Source organism: Panthera tigris, chromosome F2, assembly GCF_018350195.1.
Source record: "Panthera tigris isolate Pti1 chromosome F2, P.tigris_Pti1_mat1.1, whole genome shotgun sequence".
NCBI lineage: Eukaryota > Metazoa > Chordata > Mammalia > Carnivora > Felidae > Panthera > Panthera tigris.
Genome location: NC_056676.1, coordinates 56582962 through 56603254, shown reverse-complemented (window position 1 = coordinate 56603254; position 20293 = coordinate 56582962). Strand labels below are relative to the sequence as shown.

General features: G+C 34.4%; 1 protein-coding gene across 3 annotated transcripts in view; it reads left to right on the top strand.

Moving 5' to 3' along the window:
* Positions 1–20293, top strand: part of CSMD3 (CUB and Sushi multiple domains 3) — a 1242212-nt gene that overhangs the window by 1035563 nt on the left and 186356 nt on the right. For 2 of the 3 annotated variants that reach the window (XM_042973240.1, XM_042973239.1), the window contains 2 exons: positions 19531–19644; positions 20141–20236. The exons of the other annotated variant lie outside the window; for it this stretch is intronic. In XM_042973240.1, the coding sequence (XP_042829174.1) occupies positions 19531–19644; positions 20141–20236 (210 nt within the window). The remainder of the gene's footprint in view (positions 1–19530; positions 19645–20140; positions 20237–20293) is intronic. 3 annotated transcript variants of the gene reach the window in all.

Sequence of the window (20293 nt, the reverse complement as noted above, 5' to 3'; positions counted from 1 at the left end):
CCTGGCATAGATAGTGATTAATATAATTGATTACATAAATGAGTGGATTTAATCATGTTCATGTAACATTTTTTTCATAGTGTAATATATCTATTTGAGAAAGAATTATAGAGGGAAGCACTGGGGTTGATGATAACTGCTTTCTTTTTTTTTTTTCCTACTTAATCTGGCCTCTACCACTCTTCCACTGAAACATTTTACAGCTTGTAGCTCATTTTTGGATTTGTTTGGAAAAGAGAGTAATGAAGGGAGAAATAGAGAATTGGAGTTGGAAAACTGATTTTTGAAGTTGAAAAACATGATATACAGTACAAGTATTCCTATTTAACAAACTTACATTTTCTCTCCTGTCTGCCACAGACATGTGGGACAAAATTTAAAGACATTCAGAAAGGTATTTTTAGGAAAATTTTATGCAGGAATTATTAGGAATAAATAAAGACACTGGCCTTACTTTCCAAAAATGATTGATATTTCATTGGCATTAGAAGTACAGTGGCTATTACTTAGAATTGGGTTGTTAATTGGTATTGTTTTAACATCTTTGAGACACCAGACTTTTCTGTGTTTTTGTTTTTGTTTTTTAACTGCACCTATTGAAGTACAGTTCTTTTTAAAACAGAGAAGCCCCTGGTGACCTATTCCAGCAGAGGTTACATACTTTCATGTTTGTAAATGAATTTGCTGCTTTGGAGATTTGAGCCATAAAGGTTTTTAATTACAGTTTGTCTATATATATGTGAGTAAGTTCAATGTGATTTTAGGTTAGGTTTCCCACAGTTTTTGATGATTAGCCATGATTTCTTTTGAAACTCTTTGCCTAAGAAGAAATCCATGTAGGAGGTGCCATGTAAAGCCATTCTGGTGTCTTTTCATATTAGTTATACAAAATATCATTGTATTTTATTTTATTCTATCACACCCTGTGGTCTTCGTGCTCATTTTGTATACCTCTAATTCAGTACTTAAGGACTGTCTTCTGTGCTACCTATTCAGTTACATGAGACTTGTAACTGTGCCCATCTTTTTTCCACTCGTGTCTGCAGTGCCTAGTGTCATATGAGTGATGCCATCAAGGGTTACCTCTAAATAAGAACTAACAGCAACACATGCATATCAGAATGGGTGGCGCAGGTATTAATACCCAAGAGTTCAATGGGTTAAAAATGTGTGGGATTGTATGATGAGAATTCAGAGAAGATTCAGGGAGGAGGTGAGCCTTGTTTCCTGTTGGCAAAGTGGTAGATGTCATACAGTTAGGGGGGAGGAAGGAGGGCATTCTAAGCAAGGAGTAGAGTGCACAGAACACTAGAGTGGTGCGTATGTGCTAATATGTTATCTCCTTCACGAGTCTGTGAGATTGTTGAGGGCAGGGACCGGATATTCTGAGCTCCAAGAATATTTCTTTATATGCTATCAGCACTCAATAAATATTTGTAGAATTAATGGATATCGACTGGACTTCTAAATTATCCATGAACTTGAGACCAAGTTTCCAGGGCTTTTTTTTTTCCTTCATTTTTCCTAAGATCAAATCTCTATTTGTTTGCTTAGTATATCCAAGTTTTTACCTCCTATAGTGAATGTATTTTATATCTCTGTTTGAAGAACAACTTTTTTGTGTGCTGAATTTCGTAGTACTCTGATTTTAGCTTGGCTTTTATTACCTCCAAATTCCTTTTCCAGAGACTGACCTATAGGTCAAGTTTCTAAAAGTTGCAAATCAGTGATTATTGTTTAATGAGCATTAATAGAATGTTAATATGGTTTAATGATCTAGAGTTCATATCAGAAAATGAAAACATATCTGTATTTTTCTTAACAGTAGTGATGGTGGTGGTGGGCATAGGTCTTTAGACAAGCTTTAGAAGTTAAAGGCCAAGGAAATAACTGGAGGCAGGGGAGATGATGAAAATATCAAACTATTCATGTAGCCAGTCTGGTCCATTCCACAGCTGAAGAGTCTTATATCCAGAAGTGCCACAATCGGTTTGTATTTTAGATTTCTCACTTCCATAAAGGTGTGGAGAAAGAAGCGGAGTTGCCTCAGATTTGTACCCAGGGACATCCCAGAGGAGGTTAGAGACAATGTGAGCTTGAAATGAGGAGACAGTAATGAGCATGGAGAAGAGAGCAGGTGGTCGACTAGAATCAAGACACATTCAGAAGATAGAAAGCTGTGACTGTGTACTTCTATGTAGCAGTTTATAAGAAGGACTTCTCAAAAGAGCAGCTCCAGGGGACAGAAACTGTACCTCAGGGCCTAGCACAGACCCAGAATAGGTCATCATAAATACTGTTAAATGGATCGGGTGACCAGGCAAATGCCGTTCCTCAAGTTAGGGGAGATTTGGCAGAGGACGGGCAGCTTGTTTTTATTTGACTTGTGGCATTCTGTATTGCCTTCTTAAAGACATGAGGCCATCAGCCTCCAGTGAACTGAATGAAATACCCTCATTTTTGCTGTCGTTTTTTAAGCAACTTGTGCCAACTCAATTTATATTTAAGGAAGCTCTGTCGGATATGATGGATAATTGCTTGAATAATATTGATTGTTTGTGAAACAAAACAAAGAAAATGAAAAAGTCGCACTGACACACGTCTTTTAACACCTGGTATTTGAAACGATTGTGAGGTATCGTGTTGATTACCTGAAAAGAGGGAAAACATTGTCTCCGCATTTCTGTTTCTTTCTTTCTTTCTTTCTTTTTTTTTTTTTTTTTTTTTTTTGGTGTGGGGTGAGGGGGTTACATAATTGGAGTTTCTACATTCGTTGCACAAATGTGTGGTGAGTGCTAGGAAAGTAGGTACAGGGATACAAATATAAGTAATCACAAGGAGTCGAGAAAAAACAGATACTTGAATCAAAATTTTAAAAGAGTGTAATAACTTGTAAGACCAGAACACGCAGTGAATACTGTAGAGGTACATTTGATCAACCCTTAATTCAATAAATTCTGAGGTAATAGCAGTGAGTATTCAGTGATAGCATCTCTGGACTGAGTCTTCAAAGGTGACTAGACATGAGCTAAGAAAATGAGACACCGAGTCTAGATACACAGCGTCAGAGAAGCTGGAGAAGCAGAACGTAACAATTTTAGGAGACACAAGCGATGGCGTTCATCTGTGAACTGGCTTCATGAGCATACCGAGAGGGTCACAGAACGGCCAGGAACCACTCAGAGAATGGAATAGTTCAGTTTTTTTCTGCTTTTTACCTAATAAAATAAAAAATGGGACATTTGATTCTGTTTATTTCCTTTGATGCTAAAGAATCGTTTCTAAAAATGTTATAGAAAGATTGCAATCAATACAAACCATCTATTGAAATGTGCAATTTTTTTTTAAATAATATGTTTACTCTGCACACACACCCCCAATTCACCAGTGGGTTTTATTCTATTTTATTTTATTTTGCTTTGCTTTGCTTTGCTTTGCTTTGCTTTAGTCCTTGATGCACTAGAACTAAGCAACCATAATCATTTTTTAGAGTAAATTTTTAATGATATGGAATTATTCTAGATCACTTAGTTCATGTCTCCAACCCCATTGTACTATATATTCCTTTATTTAAATAGTATCAATATGATAGAGCACTGATTGTAAGGCAAAGAAATTTAATTTCAGTAAACCCATCCTATGTAAACACCTGCATCTTTTATTTTTATTTAAAATTTAAAAAACTGAGAGTCAAAACTTCAGTAAAGTTTTGTTTTACTCATCTTTTTCAAAAGTTGCACTCATATAATTAACAGAGTGCTCCCTTACATCCTTCCTTTTTGTACCATAACATTTATTTTCTTCTTTTGAACTTTTTACTACTATAATATATACACATCATTATACAATTACATATATATATATTATTGTGCATACTTTGTACACACACACACAGTTCAAAAAAAGGAATTTTTTACTGTATTTTTTTAATGTTTACTTATTTTGAGAGGGAGAGAGAGAAAGCAAAAGGGGGAGGGGCAACTCAAATTCATGCTAATTTTTTTAAGTTTTTTTTTTTATTTTGAGGAGAGAGACTGTATAAGAGTGGGGAGGGGCAGAGAGAGGGGAAGACAGAGAATACCAAGCAGGCTCCCTGTTGTTAGCAAAGAGCCCAATGTGGCGTTCAATCCCATAAAGCTCCAGATCATGACCTCAGCCAAAACTAAGAGTGGGCGCTCAGCCGACTGAGCCACCCAGGCGCCCGTCACTATCTGTATTTCTTTTCTGGCCATTATTATTTACTCATTTTCTAATTATTAATGAGGACAGCTTTACCATATGGAGGAGAGAATGTTAAAAAATGATCCAGTCTGTGTCCAATTTACTTGATATGCCATTGCTTACTACAGTGATTAAAAGTGAGTATGAATTTGAAGGACATCTGGATGGTTCAGTCCATTAAGCATCTGAGATGGAGCCCCCATGTTGGGCTCTGCCCACAGCATGTAGCCTGCCTATGATTCTTTCTCTCCCTCTCTCCCTGTCCCTCCCCCCCCCCCCCGACTCTTGTATGCTCTCTTTCTCTCTCAAAATAAATAAACTTAAAAAAGAAAATGAGTATGAGTTTGAGCTACACACATTTCCACTGGGATGGCTTTGGGGCTTTAGTTTCCTCTTCTTAAAAATGAGGGTGGTAACATCTGCTCAAGTCATCATGGGTAAAACTGGAGACAATGCACATCAACCCCCTGGCAGCTTAAGGAGGTATAGCACATGTGGCCATAGAACAGTGACAGTAGACTTCCTTTAGATTTTTTTCTCATGGCTCCTCTTTACCCTCCACTGAATCTAAATGAATTATCTAATCCAGCAAATAGTCTAAAATAACCTGAAATAATATTTGGAATTCACAAAATGAAGTCAAAATATTATTTAACACCCTGTATCTATCATCTCTAAATATGAAAAAAATGTGTTAAAGTAGAATTTGGTGTAAAATTTCTAATAACTCGGATTCTCAAAATGTTCTTGTAAGCCACATGTGACCCTTTTACAGCATACAGTCAGAAGTTTTTTCAGGCTCTTATTTACTTTAGAATATCATATGTAAAATAAGTTATAATGGCCCCATTTTACATGTGAATCCTTTGCTTAACGGTTACTGCTGATTGGAGCCCAGCATCATTTAACTGTAAAGATTCTCTAACAATGAACAATTAAGAAATAAAATTTAGTTACTTATGCAGAATCACTGTTAAACAAGAAACATTTAAGCAACATTATTCTTATTAAATAAAAAAAGAAAAGAAATAGAAGAATGGAAATGTAAAAAGAAGTAAAAATTTTCTTTGTGTAATTTGGATCAAGGTCAGACATACTTGGGGGAAGCTGAATAATTTTATGAATTACATATTGTGTCCTTGATCTCCAGGGTGTGTCCTAAAATCTCATTAAAAATAAGATTTCAGGGGTTCCTGGGTGGTTCAGTCAGTTAAGCATCAACTTGCTTTTGGCTTGGGTCATGATCATATGGTTCCTCGGACTGAGGCCAGGTCAGTCTCTGTACTGACAGTGCAGAGCCTGCTTGGGATTCTCTATCTCCCTCTCTCTTTCCTTCTCTCTCTCTCTCTTAAAATAAATAACATAAAAAAAGAAAAAAAGATTTCACCCACTGGGAAAAAAAAAAAAGAATGTTCCATTTGTGTTTTGAAGCTAGTTATTATGGCTTTGTAAACCATTCAACCCACACATAATATAAAGTGAATTACATGCATAAGTGTTTTATGTCTATATAGGTTCTTAATAATGATACTATGATTATAAGTTTATTTTTAAATTTTCAGTTAAATACATAACTAATTATTCTTCTCTGGGTTGTGATTTACAAAACAAAAATTTACAAAACAGGTTTGTATATTGTTGGTTTTTGGAGTCATATTCTTGTGGTCATCTTTGTATTTACCATTGATCAGTGCTCTGAAGAGAACTATTTCTGAGAGTAAGTTGGGAAGGATGGAGGTGATGCTATTTTAGCTCCTTTGCTTTCTGATACAGAGTGATTAATGTTCAACTATATTTCCGTTGAAGACAATCCAAAACACATTTTTCTCACAGCTTCCTTTAAAAGCTGAGTGCTTTATACAGTTCTATGAATAAATTTTGCACACGTAAGTAAAACGCTTTTTTATAATGGAACATGAGATATATCCACTGGAATTATAGCTTATTAAGTAATTTAGAATGTTTGGAAGGATTCTGACATATCTAGACAACCCAAGAGACTTGAATACAATAGTCCTCCCTTATCCACTGGTTCCCTTTCCAGTTTTAGTTACCGCAGTGAATTGTGGTGAGGAAGTAAAGATTCTCCTGAGGTACTGCCAGTCAGTCAGTAATAACTTAATGCTCTGTCACATTTACCTCACTTCATCTCATCACATAGGCATTTTATCACCTCACTTCTCACATCTCACACAGGAAGGGTGAGTCCAGTACAGTAAGATATCTTTTTTTTTTTTTTTAACGTTTATTCACATTTTGAGAGACAGAGACAGAGCGTGAGTGGGGGAGAGGCGGAGAGAGAGGGAGACACAGGATCAAAAGCAGGCTCCAGGCTCCGAGCTGTCAGCACAGAGCCCAGCTTGGGGCGCGAAATCACAGACCGTGACACCATGACCTGAGCTGAAATCGGACACTTAACCGACTGAGCCACCCAAATGCCCCAAAGAGATCTGGAGAGAGAGACCACATTTACCTAACTTATTACAGTATATTGTTAAATTTTTCCATTTTGTTATTAATTATTCTTGTTAACCTCTTACTGTGCCTAATTTAATGTTAAACTTTATCATGGGGGCGCCTGGGTGTCTTAGTTGGTTAAGTTTCCAACTCTTGCTTTTGGCTCAGGTCATGATCTCACGGTTTGTGAGTTGGAGCCCCACATCAGACTCTACAGTGGCAGTGGGGAGCCTACTTGGGGTTCTGTCTCTCCCTCTCTCTCTGCCCCTTCTCTACTTGCATGGTCTCTCTCTCTCTCTTAAAACAAATAAACTTAAAAAAAACTTTATTGTAGATATGTATGTATATTGTAACAACTTTGTATAGTGACAGATGGTCACTAGACTTATTGTGCTGAATATTTCATAATGAATAAAATATTGAATTACTATGTTGTATATAGTACACCTGAAACTAACATAATACCCCCCAAAACGACAGAATCAAGCAACGTTTTCCATGCAGGTGTAGTAATTGTATTATTTATGTCTAGAGACTTTAACCTTTTCCTAGTGAAGACCCAGTCTTGCTGGGATGTTTCTCGTTATTCTAATTGAAGTTTAGAACGCATTCTCCTGCAGGCTTGGTGTTGCAAATCCTTCACCCTTTTTGCACTTTTGTTACATCATTTGTAAAACAAAGAATTGAGACTGGTGGTTGTGAAATCTCTTGTACAGTTAAAATGTCCTATTATTTTCATGAACTACACTGATTACAGGTCAAATTGATCTTGGGAGTTCATCTGGGCACCTATCATTTTTACGTTATTTTGATGAGAACATGCATTTGAAAATCTTACCTGTAGGCTAGTAATACCTTTTGAACACAACTCAATCGTATCATGTAGATTGGCCCAATATGAGAACAGAGGCAAGACAGAATATTAATCATCACTAATTTTTGTATTACTAATTTACCATGAGATCTTTGTTGATGAAAGGCCATGTCCCCAAACTGCAATTTTATTAATTCAGTGGAGAATTGTTTAACGTATCTATAAACTTTCTTAAAAGGAACTTAAAAAATATAAATAAATAAATTAAATAAATAAATAAATAAATTGATTTATATGTACAAAATTTGGGGTAAGGAGGCAGATACCAATTGATTTATATATCAACCTCAAACATAGGTTCCTTGTTTATCAACTAGTGATGTAAATCCAACTAAATTTTACAAGTGCACCAAGTGAAGGAAAAAAAGTTTCAAATTTCTTTCAGCTTTGTCTGTATACCTAAATGATTTTCTAGTCAAAAGTATCTTTATATGAAAAGCTGAAATTTATCAATATTTGTCAATACCAAAATGTATCAATGTACCTAGAATATCCATTTGTAAGTTTCTCAGGAACAGTACAGTATTTTGCACATGGCAAATAATAACTAACTTAATAATGGTAAGGGTTTTTGGAATGAAACTGTGGAAGAATATTAGATGCTTTTGATAATGATGATGATGACGTTGCCAAAAATCAGTGATAAGGACAAGAGTGATGGCGAAGATGTTAAGACAGCAACAGTGAGATAAGTTACTTTATTTGTACTTAAGAGTAGCTCTTTTCAGGCTAGCATAAAATACTTTTTTTTCTTTCTTTAATAATGGACCATATAGTTTGAGACTCTCTAAAAAGAAAAAAAAAACTAACTACAGAAGAAAAGTCTTTCGGAGAACTGAAACAATAAATGATACCAATTTTCCCCTAGTAGAGTTCACTGTGCTCTTTGAATAATACATATTATGTAGATTTATTTCAATAACTCCTTTATACACCAGTATGGTCAATGTATTCTCTGGGGAAGTTTAAAAGACTAAAAGGATATTTATATTATCGGATGATTTGGACTAAATGAATGATACGGTATTTTCCAAAATTTATATTCTGTTGTTCTTATTTGTTTCCATTGTTGAGATTACTATTATCACTTCTGAACGTCACATTTGGCAGAGTTAAAAATTAATGATGAATTTAATTTATATAATTTTATTTTGATTTAAAAATTTTTAAACAAGCAATTAAAAAGGTCACAAGGTATGGGGTGTGTGTGTGTGTGTGTGTGTGTATGTGTGAGTAATATCATGTATATTAAGCACCTGCTGGACAAGATGCTTTACAGATTAATCTTTACAATAAGCCTAGGGAGTGGGTGTTATTTTACAGATCAGGAAAAAGATTTAGGAAGGTTTATTAGTTTTGTCAAGGTCACACAACACTAAATAGCAAAGCTGGTCAAATCCAGGTGTACAGAACTGTAAATCCTAGGTTCTTGATGACCAGCATTTTATTTTGTAAATGATTATGAGAAGAAAACTTACTTGACAGACTCTGCTACTCTTTTTTTTTTTCTTTTGGTGCAAAAAAGGTGGTTTTATTAAAGCATGAGGACAGTATCCATGGGCAGAAAGAGCTGCCCCTGCTACTCTTCTGAATTCTAAAATCTACTCCTAAAAAGGGCTGAGAGTCTACAGGACATATAACACCTTACTTATTAAGAGCACAGTATTATATAAATTATATGAATGTGTTTTCAAGATAACATTCATTAATTATTTGGTCATTTAAGACAATACATTTATAAATATACTATAAAAGTCTTCCCCACCTTTCTCAACAAAATATCCAAAAAAAAAAAATTCATGTTCAGAATCTTTATCATGGATGTTAATTGTCAGGTTTTGTTGTAGTAAGATTTCCTCAATGACTTTCAAGTCTGCTTATTCACTAGTAGATTCCAGATTGCTGTGCTCTACGAATAATACTTAAGAGATCAGGCTCAAAATGGATTCATATTCCATGAACTCAAATCTTAGCTCTTGCTGGTTTTGTAATTTTTGATAGTTGTTTTAACTTATTTAAATAAATTTTAGTTTTTCCATATTTAAAATGGAGATAGTGGTGCCTACTTCAAAGGTTAGTTTAAGGATCAATGTGGCTGATATGTATAAAGAGCCCTGCACAGATCCTTACATATAGTAAGGGTTCAATAAATGATAACCAGTTATTATTATACCTTTATGTAAATATAACTTTTATTGATTTAGTAAATAAATGAACATACCAGATCCTCCATTTTCTAAATTTTCAGCAGCAGCAAATTCTCTTCCTCTAATTGGACATTTTGAATGGAATATGGTCCAGAAAAATAAATTTCAGAACATAGTAGCATTGTATCTACGTTAAGACTAATTAAGCTTGGAATTCCTTCTGTCATGAAAATGTACAAGCATGACTTCCAACATGGTGAAGTTAGAACCCAAGTTAAAGAGATGACTAGTGATTTCTTTTCTTTTCTTTTCTTTTCTTTTCTTTTCTTTTCTTTTCTTTTCTTTTCTTTCCTTTCCTTTCCTTTCCTTTCCTTTCCTTTCCTTTCCTTTTCTTATTCTTTCTTTCTTTCTTTCTTTCTTTCTTTCTTTCTTTCTTTCTTTCTTTCTTTTTTTTGCGGGGGTTGGGGGGAACTGAGAAACTCTTTTAGATGTTGCCCTATGATGAATCCCTCCATCTGTCATCCTAAAACAGATGTAAATTTTGCCAATTAAAGAACTCTTAAGCAGTGGAACTTTGAGAGTTGAGGAGTTCGGGGTGCTGAGCCTGCAGAAAAGGCATGGCATGCGTAGGAGGCAATGTGCAGGGTGTAAAGAATCCAGTGAAAGCAAGAATTTGAATCTAGGCTTAATGCTGAATTGTATGTGAATGTCCCATAAATAAAACAGAGAAACAAAACTACTCTGATTGAAATAGGACTTCAGAGGATCAGGAACTTTGTCCACAGAGCAGCCCACCCACCTCCAGAGGTGTTCTCCACAGAAAATTATCTGCTCACTGTGGCTTCGCCAATTAACTCTCAACAAAAATTAGATGACAGGAGAATTCTGATCAGTTGAGATTTATCCTATTTCAGTCTCCCTGCCTTCAAAAGACCCATATTTTTCCCATAAGTATATGACATCAACCAAAGGAATGCATGGATTTTGTTTGCGTCTTGATTTAATCAAAACAAGTGTAAAAAAATACTTTTTTGGAAGGAGAAGATCAGGAAATGCGATCAAAAATGGTTATTCAATGATAGAAAGAAATTATTGTTAGTTTTATTACATATGGTAATCACATTGTAGTTATTTTTTTTGAAGTCTTCATCTGTTAGAAGTAAACACTGAAGTCTTTATGGAAAACGGGTAGGATATTAGGAGTTGCTTGAAAGTGCTCAAAAGTTGAGGATATAGGAGGGATGGGAGAGAATAAATGAAACAAAACGGGCAAATGTTCATAAGTGTTGAAACTGGGTGGTTGGGTTCATGAGTGTTTATTTTACTATTCTCTCTAGTTTGTGTATGTCTGGAAATTTCCATAATAAAAAAAAAAATTCCACTAACTTATGTTATAGTCCACATGAGAATATTTTCCTGACCTGAATCTGTCTGGTCTAGTTGGGATTTGGCAGACATATTCTGCCAAATCTGTAGGAAAAATTTCTTAGGAGTGATTAAAGACAAACACTCATCCAAATTGAAATTGAGTTAAAAATAAAACTGCTAATAAAATATTGTAACACTTTAAACTTCTAATTTTGCTTTCCTGATTCAATTATTTTAAACATGCAGTAGAATTGCTTATTGTGTTTTTCTTGATTTCATTGCTTTTTGAACACCAAATTAATTTTCAGCTATTGGGAAACGTTACAACTGCCAAGTTGCAGATAAGCTGTTGGCTTGCCGTTGAAAAGATATTTGTTCCTGAAACAATTAAAGAAAACCGAACTATACTTGCTATAAAAGGGTTTTTTATAATGTCTATATGTTTGAAATAAGTCATATAGGCAGTTTGTAATTTTGGTGGTGGGCTAATGGTCATAGCATATACAGAAAACCAGCTTTAGAGAATCCTGAAAGCACATATTATGGATTTAGTCAGTACACCAGTTTATAGATCAACACAAGTATCACACAGGAAGGAAATTGCTAACAGGAAAAAAAAAAATTAGGATCCTGTTTACTGTTATGCATTCAAAGCAGGACAAGATTTCTGGAACTACTTATCTCCTGGATAATTGGGTACCATGGTCAGAGCCATGATTCTGGTTTTTAAATAGCATCTTTTCCTAATTATTACAAAATAGCAATAATGAGAGTTTGGTATGGCTGTTTTCAGAGCCAGAATGCTCTCACAGTACTCTGTGAGCTGCTAACCTAGCACTTGTAGGGTATTTGCTCTAGGGCAAGATCAGCCCCAGCATCGTGGTGGGGGCAAGCTTCTATGTGATTTTAATAACCTTGGATAATTAGTATATGATTCACATGACTCACCTTAACTAAGATGCTGCATTAGTATAAAGCACCTCATTGTGAGTTAATAGGTTACTAGTATTGTACTAAAAGGATAACTCTAAGTCTTTGGAATCTGATAGGTAGAAAATAGAAGAGTTTCCAAAATACTGATGAAATTCTCAATTGTTATTACATCAATTAATGCAACTTCTATTCAAACTTTTCCATCGCAGGATGACATTTTGAAAATAAGTAGCACACTAATGTGATTTGGGGCTGGTTTGTTATTGATTGATTGATTGATTGATTGTACAAATGGGGAAGGAATAGAGAAAGAGACAGAATCCAAAGAAGGCTCCAGGCTCGGAGCTGTCAGCACAGAGCCGGAGGTAGGGCTCAAACTCACAAACTGCGAGTTCATGACCTGAGCTGAAGTCGGGCGCTTAACTAAACCACCCAAGCACTCCCTTGGGTCTGGTTTTTAAAGTTCCGCCTTTTGGTGCTTTTGAATAAATTGTTATAATATTTAACTTTATATGTATGTGTATAATGCACACACACATATATGTATATTTCATAAAACTGAAGTTTTAATTGGCTACTTGTAATCATCTTTAAATGAGAATGCTTTTAAAATTATGAGGTATCCAAGTGGCATAATATCCCAAAAAGCAACCTTGGAGTTTTTTATAAGTACTTTCACAGTGAGAACGTATAGAGAACAACGAGTTCTGTATATGTTACTAATTTAAAAAGGAAGCATTTGGCATACGTGGACATTTCTACAATATTGTCTTGAAATATTCATACTGAGATGAAAGTATGAAGCAAAATTCCTATAAAGCTAGCCAAACTTTTTGATATCTTATGTCACCAACAGTATTTTTTTTATGCTTTCACATATAATCAAGTACAGTTCTAAACACATCTTTGATTTGAATCTTATTTCTGTTCTGTTGGTAGAATGAGTGCACATGTGTGTTTTCTTTACTGTGTTGGTGAATAAAATGCAAGCTGAGTGAAATGGAGGTGACTTCTTTACAATTTTTTAACAGAGCAACTAACCAGCTGAGTGCCTAATACAATCAAAATGAACCCTAGAATACAAGAGAATGTGTGGATTTTGAAAAAGGATAATAGGCATGTTGAGAATCATGCTGAGATCTAATAGGAATTTACAGTATTTTTTTTTTCCCTTTTCTGTCTAGACTGCCCTCTGTGTGGAACTATTTCTTTTGTGTTGGTGTTTCATTGCTTTCGCAACAGAGGGACTTAAAATAAAGGGAGCAAAGCAAAACAAAAGTAGAGTGCTCTCTCACCTTGCTCTTCTTTTCTTAGTCCATATAGAATACTGCTAATTACACTTTCATATTCCATCCAAAAGGAGAGAATGTAAAATCAAGTAGATAAGAGAAGTACCTAGTCATTCTGGAATCATAAGACAAATGAACCTTGATTAAAATGCATGGAATGTTCCTCTAACCCAACCGGCTCTAACATTTATTTTAAAGACTCATGTATGGAAAGCAAAGTATGAGAAAAAATATGCTATCTAACCTCAAAAGTCAATTAAATTTTTTCTATCATGAATTTTCAGATATTGAATTAGTAGCCTATACATTTACAAAGCTGAGATACTTATGGTAGTAACTAATACTATTGTGTTTCAGGTACTTGTTCAAAGTGTTTTACCAGTATCAATTTATACAATAACTCACATCAATCATATGAGGTTACCTTTATTATCATTATTCCCTTTTACAGATGAGGAAATTGAGGCATGGAAAAGTGAAGTAAATTCTCTGTGAGGCTCATCCTAGATTTGATCCTAAAGTCTGATTCCAGAACCTGACCTCTTCATTTGACAGTTTTCATTTTCCTTTATCAGGGCATTCTAGAATTGTAGATTTGTTAGTTTAAAGCCTTAGTCCTTCTAAATCTGCTCAGTTGCAGAAACTGACAGTCTTTAAGCTGCTTTATTCTCTCATAGAGCAAAGAAGTCTTGTCGTTTTAGTACTTTGGCACCATAATGAATAAGGTACCATCCATCTGACAACTAGAACTACCGATGCCTAAGGAGAACTACTTCTCTGTCTTCCTCCACTAAATTTGATCCCTTTTACGTCAAAGCAAGTTTGAATAAGACCTGAATTTACCACAAACTCTAAGACATTTTAATTTTACCGTTTACCACCTTCCACAGAGATGGTTAGATCAGTTTCTTTAGCCATGGCCCATCTGCGTCTGAGGTTTTTATTTTTTATTTTGTTTTGTTTGTTTTCCTTTTAAAACTAGTACCCCATTGGGATACTCTGTGAGTTATTCCTTCCTGAGAAAACAATAAAATTGATAAAAGCAAAATTAAAACCCTTCTGTATTTGCATAGATTCAATATTTATTTTTAATTCAATAACTCCAGTCCTAGTCACTGAATAACATCAATTGTGTCCGTGTTTGTTTTATTATCCTCATTTAAACTTAATTGCTAAATCAGTGAGCCTCTGGTTGTTTTGATGGCACAAGAATTAAGTATAACTCAAAAAATATTCTTACTAGCTTAGGTAATTGTGGAACATCAGCAACAGTTGAAAGTAAAGAACTATTTATTTATATTCTAAACAAATATTCACGCCTCTGGGCGCTCAGCCATGTTGTGAACGATGTCCCACCTCAGGTGTCCACTGTACTGTTTTCCACAAAGATACTTTCCAGGAGACTGTTGGTTTGCATGGTGCCTTCCGACAGTTTAGCCATATTAATTCTCAGGTTTGTTTTGGTTTTGGTTTTGGTTTTGGTTTGTTTCTGTTTCTGTTTTTGCTTTGTCTTGTTCTTCCTCAGAGTTTCTTTATATCATCCCCAGCACCCTGTCATCATTTACTGACTTACATTTGGAATGGCTAAATTAAGCAGAATGGATAAAGTCTCATGAGTTAAATGAATGTGACTAAAGGAGAAGTGATAGAAAAGAGTTGGTGCAGGATAGGAAACAAATGGGCTCTGCAACTTTGTTAAGTGAACACTTGTATCATGTGAACCTTCTCTGTAAATGGAACCCCGCCTCTCTGTCTTGGTTGGATTAACAAGCCTGTAAAAATTAGATGTCTAATAAACCTTGATTTACCTACAAAGAAAACCAGATAAACACAATGTCATGTCTTCTGAGTTTCTTTGATCATGGGGAAGCAAATGAACTAAGACAGAATTTTAAAGTTGGGGTAAATATCCTGCCTATCTAATCTACATTAGAGGTTTTCTCATTCTAAGTGATTTAATCAGACTAGTTAAGTGACTTTTAAAAATTTAAGTTATAGATTAAAAAAAATGCAGCCTAGGATACCTCCTAAATATTGCCCATTAGAGGTTGGTAGAGGAGTTGCTTTTCAAAATGGATTAAATGATGAGCATAGCAATGATCTGCATTAAAAGATGTGCCCAACATGCTCTGTTGTTGGGTTACAATTGATTTAATTGGCTAACCTAACGTCTTTCCATAGGTAGAGGTAAGCTGTTACCTGAATGACTTCAAATATAGTTAATGGGGTCTAAGAGCAGGACTCTCTCTGGATGGCTCAGCTTTCTGATTCCAGTTCTGTTTTGATACATCATAGAACAGAATCAATATATTAGTTAGATTAATAAACTGTATTCTAGAGTAAAATATATGGAAAATAAGAGGTCAGAAGTAGTTTCGGACATAATAGATTATTTGCATCGGCTGATTTGAAGGGTTATCTTGGGTGGTATTTTCTAGCTTATCAGGCTTCCCTTTTCTTCCTTTTCCCAGCTTGCAATAATACATATATAACATTTTAAAATGGATTTGAATAAAAGAATTAAAAAATTATTTTTAAGATCTATTATGCTTAAGAAAGAAAAAAGAAAGTTCACTGGAGGTGGTGTTTCTCATAAGAAACAGCTTTGTGTTTATAGCCTACTCTAATAGGCTGAGAACAAAAAGTGCTTTTGATGTCCACATGCAGATCTCCAGAGTAAGGGAAAGAAGCGTGGAGCTGAGATGCAGAGAATTCTGTATCTCTGTTGGAAACTAAGAAAAAGAAGATAGAGGGCTTGCTAATCATTCCAGAAGGCATAATCAGTCCAAATTTTGGGGGTTAATTGTAGTCCTAGAAATAAAAAGATGGTCCAGTCCTTAAGTTGAGGTATCTAGGTCAGTATTAAAAGGTTTTTTGATTTGTTGTTTGAAGGGAACATAACTGTGATTCCCATGCAAATATAAAATAACCATGTATCAAATTTTTTTCTTGCATCAAAAATTTTATTTAACTCAAGAATTAATGAACATTTTGGTAAAATACTACAGTGGTTCAACAGAGAATTCAATAACCAAATATAGATCAATAGATAGCTAGATGATAGATAGATAGGTAGATAGGATGCTAAAATTAATTTATGGATAGATACAGAACATGTCTGTCAATTGGACAATAGTCCATTACATACACCACAGGCCCCCAAAACACCAGTAACCCAGAAAGGTATGCTAAAAACATCTCACTTACCAAAAACCAACATTCAGTTATCTTTGGATCCATCTTAAACTCTTTCACAATTTTTTTTTTCCTACAAAGTCTCAACCATGCCAAGGGTGCACTTGGCCATTCAGAACATTTTAGAAGCAGAAGACCTGATGTCTTGAATGTAAGAAAACTTAATAAAGGCATTTGCAGACAGAATTGAAAAGCAAACACAAAGTTTACCATTCAATTCTTGAGATTTCTGACTAAGATTTGGTTCAGGCTTGTAACATAATTTGCTGAGGCAATACTCAACCTGCTGATGTGTAGGAACTGAAATCACCATGCAAATGTTCTTGATATTTCATACTACAAAAAATGTATTCAAAATGTACTTAAAAATTTTATTTTTCATGTAATAGTTTAGTATGCTCTCAAGTAACTTTTCTCCTAATGAAAGCTATTTTTACTTTAAGATTTCCATTGGCTATGTTAATACAGAGTTAGATAGCAATTAAAGAGTAGTAGCTGGGGTGCCTGGGTGGCTCAGTCAGTTAAGCATATGACTCTTGATTTCGCCTCAGGTTATGATCTTACCATGACAGGGCAGAGCCTGCTTGGGATTCTCTCTGTCTCTCTCTCTCTCTGTCTCTCTCTCTCTCTCTCTCTCTCTATGCCCCTCCCCTGCTTGCATGTGCTCTTTCTCTCACTCTCAAAATAAATAAACTTTTAAAAATGAGTAGTAGCTTATTAGTACTAAGTAAGTACTTCATAAGGCAAGATTCAAAGCTCCACTCCTTCACCCCCTATGCTTCTTAATTCTCTTCACTGTCACCTCAGAATTAGCACGACAAATTACAGGCACGAGTTACTAAGAACACTCCAAGGGCATGCCATACAATGTTTGTTACTTAAAATGATGCAAATACACTGTGTTAATGGGTATAGTGTTAAAAGTTACACTTTTCACTCTTTCTCCCTCTCTCTCTCTGCCCATCCCCTGCTCTTGCTCTTTCTCTCTCAAAATAAATAAACATTAAAAAAAGTCACACTTTTCAACATTCCCATTTACAAGTGACACAAAAGTCTGCTCGACCTGTGGAGAAATAACAATTGTGAACAAGAGGAAAGAAATATTTTTTCCGCTTTTTCCTTAGAAAAAGCTCTTAGATGACTCTTTTTTTGTGTGTGGGATTTTTTTTATTTGTTTTTGTTTTTGTTTTGAACAGGGGTGGGTGTTATTTTGTTTTGTTTTTTAGATGTTTGTAATGTGGTGATCTGCTTGGGAACTGGGCATGTTTCTGAATGAAACATTTGAAATATTTAAGCAGAAAGATTTAGGGGATGTTGAATTCTAATGTTTCATCTAAGGTCTTTCCAAAAAGATATAAAGAAAGAATAGTTTATCTACCAAGAGCCTTGTTGCTCATGCTCTTAGCAAAGCTCCTATAATTAGGCTAACATGATTTTGGGGGGAAAGGGGGACACTTGGCAATGGCAACACCTGCATTGTCACTGAAGCTTTCAAAGACACATCTGAAAACACATCAAACACCAATCTAAACAAATACAAAAACAGAAAACAAAAACTTTCTTAATATTTTTTGGAATGTTTTTTAAATAGTTTGGGATTTGGTAGACCAATATATGGATCTTCTAAAAAGGTCTGGACTGAAATTTCATGTGACTTGTAAACTCTTAAAACAATTGACTACATGTATCTGATTTGATAGAAACGTAAATTTGTTTTCATGGCTTGAAGCAATGTTTTCAGGAGGATTGTTTATGAAATACAGCATGTCAATATTCGGGAAGTGTTCAAAACAACAACTCCGTGTCTGTATTCCTTTTCCTTTACCCCACAAAGAACTGGACTGAGATCACCAGCTTATTTTAGCAGGACAAAAAAAAAAAAAAAAAGTATAGCTTTGTTTACAGTATTACGTGTATGTGTTCATAGGCAAACTCAGCATGTTTCAGATGAACTAGGCTGTCTTCATAAGACCACCAAAGGATGACCATAATCTTGATTTGAAGTGTAAATAATAATGAACTTTTAAAATATATGTATTCATGCAATATAGTTTAATTACACTAATGTGATTTTGAGTTGATAAAAATTACTCTGGTTTTACATTATTAAACTTTTAAGAAATCACTCTTTTAAACCCATAGGTTTTGTATTCAATAAAATGTTTTAAAGATAATTTTTATTATTTATCTCATTTTTTACAAGGCATAAAACATAAGCTTATTTCTGCTCTGAAACAAGTTCTTTTTTTTTTTAAGTTACAGTTTGGGTCGTTTCTATACTTAATGTTAGGGCATAATTAAAGGAAAAGTAAAAAATAAGGAGACATTTATAAATACTCATTAATAAGTATTTCAGATCTGTACTTACCATGAAAAAGCATTCATTTTTTAAAATTTTATACCTTAATTGTTGAGGAATCATAAGTAATATTTATTTTGGCAGAATATTAGCAATATATGCTTAGGAACCGTTTTAAGTTAGAATGTGAACTAAACTGCGTACCTGAAGAGAATCTTGCTGATATTTTTCCAGTGAAAGTATTACTCATAATGGAATAGCATTTTCAAAGCAATCTACAAAACTTCCCCTGAGTTAAAACATTATCTTATATAAAAGAGGAGAAAAAAATTAGAAAAAGGGAAGAGAGTCACAAAGTGAAAAGAGCCAAACTACCAATGGGAAAATTAAAAAAAAAAAAAAAAAGAGTTATTATAAAGTATGAATCACCAACCTTATGATTTCTGATCTCAAAATAAATGCTGTATATACCCATTTAATTTTTTTTAAATATAGTATCTAAAAATTTTATTGCTTTTAGGTCATGGTCATTACCTTTATGACCTGAAATACATATGTCAGGCATATCAACCAATTGGCATCTACCCTCTTTTAAAGGTAGAAAAAAAAAGATGAGTATTATATTGTAATACTTTGTTCTCTCTCTCCTCCTCTTTCTATTTTTTTGTTTTGTTTTGTTTTTTATTTTTTGTTTTCGTTTATGGATGGTTGGTGATTTGTTTGCTTCTCCTGGTTCCTGTTGATCAGTGGTGTTTGGCCAGTTTGTATTTTTCCAGACATCACTCCACGATGTTGTTGAGGTGTATGATGGGCCAACTCAGCAATCTTCTCTGTTATCTTCCCTCTCAGGATCCCATTCAGGTATCCTTTAATAGAACTGCCATGCATCAGTTATTGATTAAAGACTGACTTTGATTGGTATTGTAGTGAAAGTTGAGATTTATGTCATCCATATTAGAAATAAACTGAAAATAGAATCACTCTTTATTGAAAAAAAAAAAGTAGAAACACGATAATAACTCGAACGCTTGAGAAAAATATAACCAACTATTTTGGGGCATTGTAATCAAGTAAATATAATATTTAATCACTTAGTCTATGGTGTTAAATGTATTATAAAATATTTAAGGATTCGTTTTAAATGAGACAATATGTATCAAAATGTAATTAAAGCCTTCTGTAAAAAGGTTGTGATTGAAGCTGAACCCAAAGAATATATTGTCAGAGATAGGATATATTGAAGTAATTTGATAGAACATAGATTGACATTTTCAAAAGACAGTGTAAATTAATATAATTTGTTAGGTTTACTGAATGAAATTATTTATGATATCTTAGTGTTTGTTTTGTTGAGTAGGAGAATCACTTCCACTGAGTTCAGGTAATCAGATCACAATTCGATTTACTTCAGTTGGACCAATAACAGCTAAGGGATTTCACTTTGTTTATCAAGGTAAGTGACCCTGTAGCCTAGAAACACAGTAAGGAATGATATCAGTTTCCTCATGTT